Source organism: Anabrus simplex, chromosome 8, assembly GCF_040414725.1.
Source record: "Anabrus simplex isolate iqAnaSimp1 chromosome 8, ASM4041472v1, whole genome shotgun sequence".
NCBI classification, from domain to species: Eukaryota; Metazoa; Arthropoda; class Insecta; order Orthoptera; family Tettigoniidae; genus Anabrus; species Anabrus simplex.
The window spans coordinates 27447231-27461832 of record NC_090272.1 but is presented as its reverse complement, the minus strand read 5'-3'; the positions used below and the strand labels follow the sequence as shown (position 1 = coordinate 27461832).

At 43.4% G+C, this 14602-nt stretch overlaps 1 protein-coding gene across 1 annotated transcript in view; it reads left to right on the top strand.

Annotated features, from left to right (window-relative positions):
- LOC136879281 (maternal embryonic leucine zipper kinase) overlaps window positions 1-14145 on the top strand; it is a 544919-nt gene extending 530774 nt beyond the window's left edge. The window contains exon 14 of the mRNA XM_068228854.1: window positions 11475-14145. Coding sequence (XP_068084955.1) covers window positions 11475-11637 — 163 coding nt within the window. The 3' untranslated portion in view covers window positions 11638-14145. The remainder of the gene's footprint in view (window positions 1-11474) is intronic.
- Window positions 14146-14602: the final 457 nt, after the last annotated feature.

Sequence of the window (14602 nt, the reverse complement as noted above, 5' to 3'; positions counted from 1 at the left end):
ACACGAATTACTTAATCACATTAGAATTTATTCAGTACTTTGACCGTCCTATCTGGTACAATTATTTCACTCAAGAAAACTATCTCCTCATGGAGTCAAGACTTAGCCGCAATGGCTAAAATCTGCAGTTGAACTCAGTCTACTTTCGTTGGTTTGATTTCGCAGAGCAGCTCAACAATTTTTCGTCCGCTTTGTATCACAAATGCCGGAGAAGGAAGCTTCGTCATTTTTTTTTTCGGGGGGGGCCCCCGAAGCCCGCTCCCCCCGCGTGACCAACGACTCAATCTACATGGCCTCCGACATGCTATTATTTCTAAGAAGAAGAAAGAGATAGCAGGGAAGAGTGGGAAGTGATACAAGGAGTATCTGCCTGTTTCCATGTCAAACACGCTACCAGGCGATATTGTATTAGGTATATGGTATTGAAGTTTGGTATTGAAGGGTCAGGGAAAAACCACATAGGCAGAAAGAAGAAAGAGCCTACATGTAAAACCTGACATCTTTTGATAGCACATGCAAGGATGTGGGCTGGAAAAAGACCAGAGGTTATGTTAGTTAGGAACAGGTAACATGCACAAAACATAAACCAATTCCTCGCCGTTCCATCGTCTGGGGATCAGTCCGTCTGGGCACTGCTATGACTAGCACGGTCCTTGCCGGCTGCGGAGCCATGCGTCGAGTACCACTAGGGCCTGTCGCACGACTCCACCTCCTTGGGGTACCTCGTACCCAGTCTCCGATCCCGGAGAATGAGGCCAAGCCCGCCGAGGCGGGGGCCTCCTGGAATGGGGTGGGTCATGGCGCCGGGCCTCCCTCCTCTCTGCCCGCGCCATGGCCCTGTAGACTGGGCAACTGCGGTGGGAGGCCGGGTGGCCCCCCGCGCAATTGGCGCACACCGGCGCCTCCTTAAGTGTTGCGCAGGCCGTGTAGTGGTGATCACCACCACAGCGGTTGCACTTCACTTGGAGTCCACAGCTAACTTGACGGTGGCCCCACCTCAGACAGCGGAAACACTGCAAGAGCTGCTGAGGGGGACGTTTTACTCTCATCTGACTGCCGCTACCCGCTGAGGTCCTCTCCTGATTGGCTCCTCGGTTGACTGCTGTCCTGGGAGCAGTCCTGGGTTGCGGCTTGGCGGTCCTCTCCTGGTGAGCCAGCGACGCCTTCTGCTTCCTGGTGCGGCGTCGTCTTCTTCTTCCTCTTCCCGGGGGTTGCTTCTCGGCGGGGGAAGAGGCCTCGTCCTGGTGGCCCTCTTCCCGGCCTGGTGACCCCAGGGTAGTTGGTGGCTTCGCTGCGTTGCCATCTTCTTCTTTCCCCTGGCTGGCGGTGGCGTCGATCGGTCCCAAGGGTTGCTTCTCGGCGGGGGAAGAGGCCTCGCCCTGGTGGCACTCTTCCCGGCCTGGTGACCCCGGGGTAGCTGCCGGCTCCTCTGCGTCGCCATCTTCTTCTTTCTCCTGGCTGGCGGCGGCGGTGGCGTCGGTCGGTGCTAACACTCGACTGCATTCCCTGTCCTGGGGGGCGCACATCGAGGTCTGCAACTCGACAGACGTGCAGGCTGGCTGGACCTGGGCAGCAGTCTCAGTACGCCAGGGGGCGTCCTTCTCCACCGCTGTGCTGCTCTCCACCATCACGGGCGCGTTCCTGGTTTGCGCCCGGGTAACAGGCCCTTCCTGGTAGGCCTGCGTCTGCGACCACTTCGCCCTGGTTGTCGCCTTGTTGGTCTGCGTGTACTTAGTGGAGTACAGCTTTCCAACTGGAGTCGCGCCGTCGCGGCGCTCGGGAGCGCCGCCGTCGTCCTCGGTCGTTGGCTCCGTCTGCGAGGCTGCCTCCTGGTAGCCCGAGACGTCCAGGTGCTCCCTGAGTCCTGGTAGCCGGGCAACCTGGAACTGCTGGGACGCGCGCTCCTCGTAGACCCTGAAGCTGGCTGCGTCGTTAGGGCGAATGATAATCGCCCAGGTAGCAACCATAATGCCGATGATCGGCAGGAGTGGCTCTCCGATGTACTCCGCAGTCGCATTCAGGTTGTCGAATACGTGGAGCGTCCCCTGGTGGTCGTCTTCCCCCAGCCGGTTGAACACCACCAGCCCCGGGCGTTCATAGCTGGGGGGGATCCATCGTGTCGATCGCGTCTAGTAGCTTCTCGACGGCTCCTTCGTAGTCGTAGTCGACCAGTCTCACTGGTAGGGTCGGCTTCTCCATCCTGGTCCTCCTGAAAGAGAAATAGCGAGCACTGAAAAGTGCTCAGCTCTGACAAATGCTCTTTCGAAGATGTACTAACAAGTACAGCTGCCTGACTAGTACTGGGAAAGTACAGAGCGCCTGGCGAGGAGAGAGAGAGCGAGCGAGAGGAACACGTCCTTCCGCTACGGCTGTCGAACTCAAGCTTCGTCATGGCGTCCCTTCATATTTATAGCAGTTACCCCCTCTCTTCGGATCTCTCCCTTTGCCGCCAAGAAAATTTCTCTAAATTTTCTGACTTACCTAAACTGTAATTTCAAGAGTTTTGAAAGTGACTACATGCTTGCTACATTTCTGACGGTAGTGTTCATGTACATTTAAAAATTTTACGGGTTCGATTTGTGAGATGATTGACCTCCTTTGATAGGCACTATATTTTTTTGACTTGGCGTGGTCACGCCATGTACACGCGCTTTGAAATAGTTCATAAAAATGACTTGAGATTCTTCCGCCGTCGACACGTGTGGTTGACGTCACGTACCCCAGAGCGTGGGACCGAAGGTAATCACCCCCTCGTCACGTGTCAAATCCATGCTATCAAGAATCCAACTTTTAATTTAATTGTTACATAATGCATAATGTTCTTAGGGCACAAAGGTCATGGGTTCAGTATTTTAATATATATGAAAGGGGAAAAAACCCAACAAAACGACAACCGGGACTCGATCCACCGAACCAGCGATTACGGAGCTTGAGCGCTAACCACTCGACCACCGCAGTTTCGTGCTCATGATCGCAACACACCGGTACATATTGGACACGAAAACTTCTCTGCGATTTTCTGGAGAACGCCTTATAGTCCAGTCAAGATGTCCATCCGTGCTTGCAAAAGGTCAGGTCGTTCTGCATTTTTTATATGTTAGGACCTAAACCAATATTAAAAAAACAGATTTGCAATTTCCAAAGTGTTGTGCGAGCGGCGGTGTACCCAAAAAACCATGAAATTTTCGGACTTTTTTCAGGTTTTGCTAAATATCTCAGTGAAGGAAGGGTTTGACCGGTATAGTCACTCTATATACTTTTAAAGTAGACTAAATTTGTTACAATTTGAGACCAGGGGTAGCTCTATACATCCATTGCTTCCCAAGATACAGTTCTTCGAAAATAGGCATTTTTCCAAAAAGTTATTTTTCGAAATAGTCACTTATTTTGTGAAATGTCTTCTAAAATACGCATCCCGCTTCAAATATTATATAAAGTTGTAGTAAATTTAAATTTAATTAGCTTTCATTTGAGACCACACTGGTACCTATAGGCCCAGCGGTTAAAAATGACAGATAACTAAAAACAGTCATAAGTAGGTTTTGGGGGAAATGCAAATAAACTGTTCTCAGGTCTTCTTATAGTTTTATTTATTAAACAGTCACATTTGTTATTCTTAAAAAATGTTTGATAAAAAAGAAAAAGATAATATACCTATCGGGAAGTACGTCATCATCAAACATTGTTTTATATACCTACATACTAAAATGCTTGTACAAACATCATGGTAAATTACATTTACACAAAAAAGGAAACTAATATAAATCATGTAGGTATTCTGCTTTGGTTGCCAAATCATACCTTTCTTTTTATCTTAGCTGGCCCGGGCTTGGGCTCGATGGTTGTGATGGACGCTGGGAGAGGCGCCCAATGTCTAGTTGGGTCATCTTCATCGTCCGAGCATTTCAGCTCCACATCCGGGACGTTAATGCGCAATTTGCCACCGCATGACTGGCAGAGGAATAAGCAGTGGAGCCCAGCCTTTCTGCACGAGCAGATCCCGGAGCACCCTATCTTGCGTTTACATGAAATTTTTCGCAGACGGGCAGGAGGTGCGGGTACCGTGGTGGTGAGGATGGGGGAGAGTCCCTGAGAAGATAGTAGGATTCAAATTGACTCCCCTCCACTTCTGCACTTTGAGGTAGCACCTTGCTGCATGGTGGCCTGCGGCATCTTCCGTCGGTGGCAAACGGGCGAGGTTTATGCTCGTTGAAGTGACAAACGTCTTATACCTCAAGAAATCCAAAGTATCCCTCGCGATGTCAGCCCCATATAGAGCCAGAAAGCACTTGATGCCTGGTTCTCTCATGGCTTGTGGGGTGGAGTCTGGCCGAAGGAAGACCTCCACTTGCTCAGGAAGTGGCTCACTCTTGCTCAGGAGTGGGGTGATTTTGGTCTCTCCTTGGCCAAACGGTGCCGAGGGGGTATCGCACCCGGTAAACGCGTGGGTGAATAGTACCGACCCTGGTAATCGCTGGGAGTCCTGGTGGTTGTAGGAGGTCGTAGACTAGTGACAGCAACCAGCCTCGCCCTTCGTTCTCTTCTGAAGGTAGACGTTTTTCTCTTCAGCGTCTAAACCATTGAGAAGAACGAGCAGGTCGACTCTTCTCCAACTATGACGACCCGATCGGCTACTGCTCTTTTTGAAAGCGCCGTCATGACGCTCTCGATCCGCATCGTCTTCGGCAACAGCCACTTCTACTACCTCCTTCTGAGAGATGTTCATGAATTTGGATTTTTGTTACCAAGTCCATATCAGCGCAGAGTCACGAGAAAATGGGTGAACAGAATTGAATGAAAATCGGTATGTAAAGTCGGAAATAAAGAGCTACAGTCTACGCTATAAATGATTTTATTAAGACGCCCTAATATCACAGAGTACAAAAAAAAATGCGAAGGCCTATAATACCGCTATAGAAAGCTCATGAAATTGAACAATAATAAACGTTGACCGTTGTTTGTGATTTTCTTTGTTTTCTGTTGCCATTCATCTCCGATAGATAGAATTACTCCTGCGAAGAGTATTTTTTAAAATTTGCTTTATGTCGCACCGACATAGATACGTCTTATGGTGGCGATGGGATAGGAAAGAGCTAGGAGGGAGAAGGAAACGGCCTTGGTCTTATTTAAGGCACAGCTCGAGCATTTCCCAGGCGTGATAATGGGAAACCACGGAATACTATATTCAGGGCTGCCAACAGTGGGGTTCGAATCCACTATCTCTTGGATGCAAGCTCACAGCTGCGCGCCCCTACTCCAGCTCGCCCGGTCGTACAGAGTGTAACAGCCTGCCTGAATATTAGCGGGAAGTAGCTGGGGAGTTACATGACTTTCTTTAGCATGCCACTCCTCTAGTTCACAAATTTTCTGATACTACTGATACGTAACACACTGGTTCATCATAGCCATCGAGCTATTCAGTCCCTACACTGAGGCACTGACTGGAATGAGCAGTGTGCATATTTAACGGAATAATGGCAGAGGAGTGTTCTCGGCTGACTGCGACCCGGTCATTCAAGCTCTGGAACTTTGAGCAGTTAGATCAGCACCGTAGTGCTATTCGTTAAAAGTGAGAAAATGCGGTTTTTCATTTGATCGAGTATTTTATATGATGACATTGCTTTTAATCGCTTATTTCCTGCTTACGTTTTTGTAATGACCTATGTTGAATTTAGTTACGGAAACCACAGTCAGTCTTTCTGAGAATCCCGTTGCAAAGCACGGGTACATCAACTAGTATCTATCAAAATTGTGGGACTGTTCATGAATAACGTTTTCGTAAATGCAGGGAAAAAAACTTGTAATCATTCCTCCACTACCACAAAAAATAAAATTCCCTAGATACTATAATTTAGATCTACAGTACCATACTCGGAGATGATAGTCGATTTTCTTCCTGATTCCTGTAAAAAAGATTAATTAAATCATGCGATGTGTTCAGTTTTTCTCTGAGTTCGAGAGTCCGATGTGCGATTTTGTTTGCCAGTGTTTCCATCGATTTGTAACTAATGAAACTTACGTAGTCTGTTTTTTGTCACTTTCGTTTCTAGACATGAATTTCACCTTTCTCCTCAGACATTTCCTTCAAAAATCAGGAGGTAAAGACCTGGGATATTTTATGACATGTCTTATTAATTCCTTTCCCTCAAGACAATTTTAGAAGAAATTATAATTCCTCAGCCCGAAGGCTCGTTGAATCCTCAGTAAGTCCAGTCGGCTGTCACAGGTAGCCTAGGCGTCACTGAAGACGCACTAAGGAAATGAGTGAGCTGGTTTCCCGTTGCTTTCCCCACAAGCCCCTGAAGGTGGTGTTGCATATCAGTCTGCGAAGCCCGTTGAAATGCGTACACTAACGGGCCCTTTGTGCAACACTTTCACATCGTCATAAACAAGGATGAAACTGAGACAGAAAAAAATGAAAGTAACAAACTTGATGTAGTTCATACCAGGAGACAGAATCTTTCCAGATATATCATCATTTTATTGTTTTAAACGGTACACTGCGCTTTTCTTTTTTCCCTCCGATTCGATTAAGTCTATTTTCTTTTACCCATCACATCCCTAATGTTCTCCTTCAAAGGCTTTTGGTTTTTCGTGCTACCCGGTTATCCTCGGCATTTCTCTTCATACAATGCTACACTTCAAACACATTCATAATAAAGATAAGCATGCATCTCTCTTACAGGAAGATCTTTCCTTGCATCGGGTAATCTAGCCTCCATATCTCCTAAGTGGTAATATTCGTCTAATGGAATGACCCTCACTAATCCTAACTACAGTAGGTTTTCAGCCATTTTGTGTACAGAGTCCATACTATCCACATGATTCAGGGGAATGTTGCCTGAAGTGTCCGGCTTATATCTAAATCCAGGAGTCAACACTACAGGTATAATCGTTCCGCAGTTAGCAGACCAAACGTGCTTTCACAGCGAATTGTACGTTTAATATATAGAACTCCAAAATCAACTTCCTGATCCTGAGGTACTTCTTTAAGACTATAGTTCGAATTGTGGCAACGCTGTTGGGGCGCCTGCTGCTGACAAAGCAGGAACTGACGACACTACTTTGCTATCAACCTCGAAGATAGTCTGACCAGTTTAATTTTAGATTCTATCGCATGGATGTGTGTATTTAATTGCACTAGTTTACTTTTCCCCTATGCAACCTCCCTTGATCAACTCTTGTTCTCTTCCAACTCAGGTGGTATTGTTCTTCTCACTATACCTTTACACTTTCAACCGCTGTTTCGCAGTCTCTGCTCCTTTAAGAAATTTAAGGTGGATTGCCAAAGTACAAACTAGTGATGGGACATTCGATTCATTTTACTGAATCGATTCATTTGATTCCGTTCACGTTACTGAATCGATACAGTGACCCGATTCACGGCACATTAGTCACCCCTCCTACTGCATCTGTGTAGTATGTACTGGTAAGACAGCAGCAACAGCATTCAGTGCTCGCTGCTGCCATCTGGTCTTCATACTATGAACTCATTTCTTAGAAAGAAAGTGCTAGTCACTCTAATGCATCGAAGGTTTCCGGCGATGCAGGATGGGAAAGGTCTGGGATTAGGAAGGTATCAGCCATGGCCTTAATTAAGGTACAGTCCCAACATTTCCTGGTGCGAAAATGGGGAACTACGGAAAACCATCTTAAGGCTGCCGACGGTGGGATTCGAACCCACCATCCCCGAATGCAAGCACATAGCTACGCGATACTAACCGCATGTCCAACTCGCTCAGTCATTTTTGAAAATATGTATTTTTCTTTAAGCAGAGGATTTTTTAAATAGTCATATTTTGTATAGGCTACCCGAGATGTACAGTAGCCTACTGATTTTCAGATTCAACGTCTGTTGGTTAAATTATTGCGTCAGTCGGCTCACTTACTGTCCACATATGATTGAAGTCTTGTGCAACGATGTGACATACGAACTGAGAACACTGAGCCGTCTTCCCAATATAAAACTGGTACTTTTGAGTGGTCATGTACATGACTGTCATAGGGCAGGCTAGAGTCGAATTAATTAATTGTAACATGTCAACTAAGTTCTAATACTAAGATTCATTAAACTAATAAATAGTATAACCTAATAGCTTGCCTACTTACTAGCTACTGTATTATTGTTTTGACCACCGTTTTAATGCTGCAAATAAATCCATCTATTATTTAAACCTCCCTGTAAGAAGAGGACAGTGAATGCAAGTGGTTATTACTTTCATTTGAGCTGAGCTCGAGAGTCCATTATAGCACACGATTCTTTCAGTGTACCATGACTCTGTATGTATTGCTTCAGAGGAAGTTCGGCTCCCCGCCAGTGTCCAGTGTACCGATAAGGAGTATCTTGTGTCTCACTGAGCCGTGCTTGCTCCCACGATTCTTTCGGTGTGCCATGATTCACTGTCTCGCTGCAGCGGAAGCTCGGCTCCCCGTCGACGTCCAGTGTCCCGGTAATGAGCTGTGAGCTCGCCGTTCCTGTGAATCGATTCACTCGGACACTTGAATGAATCGATACACTGCTTCGAATTATGCATTCAGTAGCCAAGACTAGTACAAACGGCTTGCGAGATGCGCGAGATTTCAGTGAATGGTGAAATGTTGGTCTTAAATTCAAACTTTGTGTTGGGGTTAGTTTTAGAAGTGCTATTTTGTATTATTATTATTATTGTTATTATTGTCATTGTTATCAGTTGTGCATTATTAATCTTCCAGGATGTTAATCATGTTATTGTCAAGTCAAAGATACTGGGTGGATGAGGTACGGAACATTTTGGAAACGATAGGAATGGAATATTACTGGAAAAGAGACCGTATAGAGAAGATGAGACTATGTAAAAAAAAAAGTTCTAAGGATTAAGGATATTGAAAAGCAATGTATTGATGCACAATGTAAAAGTAAGAGGCCATTAGAAGAATTTTGTTATGTAAGTGGGAGAATGAGGATAAATGTAGAGATTATAACAAAAAAATGGAATTAGGGGTATAATATGGTGGTTAATGGGGATACATAAAAATAAAGCATACAGGCAAAACAGAGATGAAAATAAATCTTTACTATGCTCTGAAGAAATGGGATGGGCACACCTTATAAAAGATTGTCCAGTGACAAAGCAAATACGAGAAATGTATAGATTAAAAGGATGTAAAGAAAATTGAGAACGAAAATCAGTTGTATACAATTGTAAAGTTATTGAACAGAGAATGGATGCACCCGGGGAGAATCGCAAAATTATTTAACATTAATAGGGGAATGTGGAGTAGGAAACTGAGGGAAGGAATGGATGTGATACATGTCAGCCAGGAGCTGAATTGTACCTTAGGTAACCAAGACAATATAGCTCCGTTGAAGTCTAGAGCCATTAGGTACGTAGGCTTGAGGTGTAGTATGGAACTACCTTGTCATAGTTCTATTGGTCCGCCGTATTGCCGAATACTAATTTTTATCTTTTCCTTTTTCTCAATAGTCCGTAAAAACAATATTGAGATTCTTTGAGTTTTTTTTTTATAATCTGAAAATATATCATTATCCATAGATGTTTCGGTTTTTCTTTCAAAATGCCATCTATCAACGCAAATCCAACATTCAGTTTAAACTATTCTTTCTCTGTTCAATCTCCAATCATCTGTTTTATTCATCGAATGTACCATTTATTAACACAATTTTTAATAGTTATCTCAGGTTACTCCTAATTTTGTATACTGCATGTATCACAAATTATGAAACGGTTACAATAAACAATACCCTCTCCCTAATCTAATGGTTTTCGAGATTAAGCGAGAGGGGGTATTTTTGACATGTTCTTGTATAAGTGGTTAAGTGTAAGAAATGGCCTAGAGCCGTAACTTCGTCACCAGTCTGTGCGTTAGGTAAGTTTGCAAGGCTTTTCATAGCCCTTCTATTCTGCTTATACTTTAAAAGGATCGGTCCTCCGTTCCTTTATCGTACGGGGAGAGTTACGAATCTTACTCGTTCTTCCCCTGTAAAGTGACCACCCCGACCCCTGCTTGGTGGCCAACCGTACGACCTGGATCGTACATGCACGATAATTCCACACAGTGTACTCGTACGCCTATTGTACGATCCTGTGACTTATAGTGAAATTTGTATTGTTTCCCCTTAAAACGTGTAGATTTTTGTTCATTTATTCGTGCAAGTCATGTTCTATCATAGATGACAAGTTGGAAAGAGAGACTTTTCAAATGAGATTCCCAAAGGGAATTCATTAAGAATGGGCTCTTTCCTATCTGAGTTACTTCACTGTTTCGCACCTGTACTGTAATCAGCGGATCATATCATTCGCCTTCAGCAGGTGGACGGTGACTGGAGGAATGATATTAAAACCTGCTCTGTTGTAAGGTTAATTTTGGGCTAAGTTACAGGAGGTGAAAAACACGTTTTGATGAATGCGAGTTTCCCACACTTCCAGAATTTTACTCTGTTTTGTCACTCCCTCCGTCGAAAACTGATTGTGAAAGAATGTTATAATTATTCCTTCAGCATTGCTTTCGTCTGTTATACATATGTTTTAGTTATCACATAATTTGTTAAATTTGGCTGAAGAAGGCCACTAAGTGGCTGAAACTAGTCTCAAGACTTATGTAATATCATTTACTTGATATATTGTATTGAACCCTGTCACTTTATAAAGAATACTCAGCGAAATTAATCTCATTAAAGTCAAAAACAGGAATATGCTAATTACTTCTACGGTGAATGGCTACTTACTGAGCATTCAGTGTGTTCGGGTCAGTGGTACGTGTTAAGATTCCAAACCGTCCGAGAACATGCTCAGAAGCACAGTTGTACATGACAGTTTTCAGCTAAGATGTAAGTCACTTTAATGATTTCGTCATGCTGACTACTTCTTTACAAATTACCCAGTAATCTAAATAATTGTTTTCGTATCGTTGATACTGTATCTCACATATTAGCACTACGACTTTTATTTATTTTCCATCCTAACCTGTTTAAATGTGGAGTTGCGGCAGTGGCACACCTAGCCATGGTGTTACAGGTAATCCGCGGAACGTCCGGTTTCACGTGCGACCCGAACCAGAAATACTAGACTTTTAGGAAATTTCGTAGTATTAACCAAGAAACGAACCAGTCAGCCTCAGAAGCAAGCTGATGCGTAAGTGAGCTATTGCGTCTGTAAAGAGACTTTAAAAAGTTGGTATTTAAATGGTTTGAAAAACACTGTATTTTGGGGGTTATTGTACGATTCTGACCATCTCAGAGGTTGGCAACGCTGGGTGGATCAGACCGGGGTGGTTTTGTTGGTACGCGAGATTCCAGCTGGTGCCGATCAGCACCGCGACCTTGCATTTTGTTTGAAAGATATAAAACGGTTTTTTTTTTTTTTTTCATAAACGATATTTGTCATGTGTTGCAGATTGACTCTGCGCGGGAAGATGGCACATTTCGAGAGGGAGACTGCCGGAGACCTCACATCACGACCTGGAGGATCTTGTAGGCTATCTTTCGAGCTAGAGGTCTGTTTGGTGGCTGCAGGGAACAGCGCACCTGTTGTTGGCGTCCGCCGCAAGCGGCTCAAGGGGGACGCTTGGTGCTACAAGCGGGTATGCGAGGAGGTGCTGGCTCTGGCGTCTGTTAAACCGCTCACAACGGCTCTCTAACTTCGAGCGGTAGTTGTTCCATCCAGTATTGTCAGCTCAAGGGCCCTGATCTTGTCGAATGCTTACTAACCCACAAGAAAGGGAACTTAAGTCACAAATGTATACGAGGGTTTCTTAAGCAGAAATGTCGCGCGCGAAGTAATAAATGAATACTAAACAAGTGTCTCTGATGTATGATAACGTATATCTTCCTAGAGTGAAGTATGGTTCCTGTTACAGTGAAGATGGAAAGCTAAGAAAAACTACTGTGTATGAGTGTAGGTATAGTGTTGAAAGCTTGACGTATCACTAACGATTTTCTAATTCATCAGTGCTGCTTCTAGATGTTCGACGTGTGAACTTGCGGGTTATTCTCACATGCACCTGCTAATAAGATTAAAGTGGTCTTGTCCAAGGCAGTTACTTTATGTAATCTTGGAAGCTTACATAAGTAATTAAATTTCTTAGATATCGTGCCAGCACGATAACTAGTCACTCCTGAATATGGAGAAATGTCGCTGTATTCCACCATCGACAGACCAATGTCACTAGTTTGTCGTTCGCTTGTCACCAGTACCGATAATTTTCGATAATACTTTCCATGGTCGTTATTTAGTCAGAATTGTGTAAAATGGCGTTTATCGATAGTAAAGTGCTACTGAAGCGTGGCTTTTTATTGTGTGCGTAATATTGCGAATACAAGTAACCATGGTAGCTGTTTATATTTCTCAACGTCATTGATTAGTGTTTCACTTCTATAGTGAAAAAGTAAATATTCATATGAACAGATGAGTGGTCTGATACTGTGGGTTTCGATTTGTTACATGGCTTAAATTTTTGACGGTCATACAAAAACATTTTTCTCAAATTTTTGGAGTCTTCTATGCTGAAGTGGAGGAACTGGTGCCGCCATTTCATTTATGTTGCAACTTTCGCGGGCTCTCTTCTCTGTGGCACCTGGCCGCCCAGTGTTCTCGCTTCCGGCTAGATACACCAGATTCATTGCCTTCCGAGTTCTATGATGGTGACCGGCTCGAATGAGTGTTCAACGTGGTCGCTGCCTTTTTACCCTTCGTTCTTGTGCACTATAATCTCTAGCAGCCATGAACAATGACCGATCCTTTCTTTAGTGGCATCTTCGCTGGCATTAACTGGAGACAGCAAATCCAGTAATTCTTCATTGTACAATTCCAAAAATGAAACTCTCAGAATATTCAACCTGAAGAAATAAGTCAAATGCATCAAAATGACTTAGTGCTCATGCCCATTAGAGGATCCTCATGCCACATCAAGCTGGGTCATCAGACTTTTCACCTTCCATTGTGAAAGTCTTTCCTGTTACAGTTTGGCCATAGGCAAGAACTGTACAGTTGTAACCATCCAAAACCTCTGAGACAAGTGGGCTGACAACAGTTCGATAAACTGCTGGCTCGAGGGTCGAAATCCTGTCGAACGTAACTTCTTGGAATCCTTGTCACTAGCCCGTTCTTTAACCAACAACTCTGTTGGTCGAGGATAATCCATAATAATTTTACTTTTCTCATTAATTTGTCTCACACGCACGCAAAAACTTTATAATGTGTTGGTTTTTTCCTTGCTTATGCGTAGATGGACATATACATAAAGATTCACTGCAGCATCTTCGGCCGATAATTTAACAACACCGCACTTGTACGCCCCAATTTAGGTCAGATATTTCAGATTCATTACATTTCAAAATATCGTTATATCGTTTTAGCTACCCTGCATAATTACGCAAGCCATTCTTTAGTTCGGAATACACACATCGGTATATTCTCTAAAAGACGTAAGTGCTTCACGGATTTAAATCGCTCGTATCACAATATCATGGTATCACTGTGAAAAATCACGGGAATACCTTAAGTCTCACGTTTTGTTCCTTCGTTCAGAATGTGTGTGTGTGTGTATATATATGACGACTGGGGTGCAGTACAGCCTCATTACATCATATGCATATGAGGAAAAATGTATTCACAAGAATTTGAAATTGATTTTGATGGACTGAATGGAATGAACATGTTTATCAAAGTTTTGTCATTCTGTGTGATCGTTTCTTGAAGTGTATTAAAATTGGAAACATCTCGAGCATGTACGATGGAATATAGATCTATTATATTTTGCGAGAATGATCGATTGCCTACATAAAGTGTCATGTTAATTTTCTAAAAGAGGGAACAGATGTTTGGGTTGCTCTGTATGTAGGTGTAAGTGTAATTAGAGCGTAGTCCATTTCAACACTCGTATAAATTAGGCTTTTAAATATTTACATCATTATTTTAAATGGATTCTTTGTTATTGATAGACTACACAATTAGAAAGTGGACAAATGGAACAAATATTTTAGTGGAAGGAAAATGTGTGGACAATAAACTTACTAGACGAATGTGTTAGGTGGACGAAATGTCTGGGAGATCCACGGTTCTTATGAACAAATATCTAGAATCCTTAAAATGATACCAATTATATTGGTATTATACATTTACTTATTTGGGACAAATATTTCAGGTTCTCTATGGGAATCTATTTCTATAACATCCTTAAAGGGAATCTAGAACAGCATCTAAAGTCCTTTGAGTACGAGCTCAAACTTCAGGTTTACAATCAAAAGTTACTTCGTGAAATGGAAAGATGCAGGTTGGTGGTTCAGGCACTGTTTAATGGAATGTGTGTTTTAATGTGTACTATTGTTAATTAAAATTATAGTAATTGTAGCTTAGAGGAAACAAGTCATCTACAGGTATTGGTCTCTCGCATGCAATTATCATTTCCTCAAATGCATTGTTTGCCCCTGCCTCTCTTATCAGACTGTGTGTCACTTAACCTCACGAATGAGTGAAACCTGTTCCAACACCCTGAACTATGATAAAGTTCCTTGGCCAGGCCAAGGTTTCCAACTGTGTACTTTTTTGTGTTACTTAATAGATGATGAATTGTGAAAAGCAACAGGTAAAGCTTTGTCCTCCAA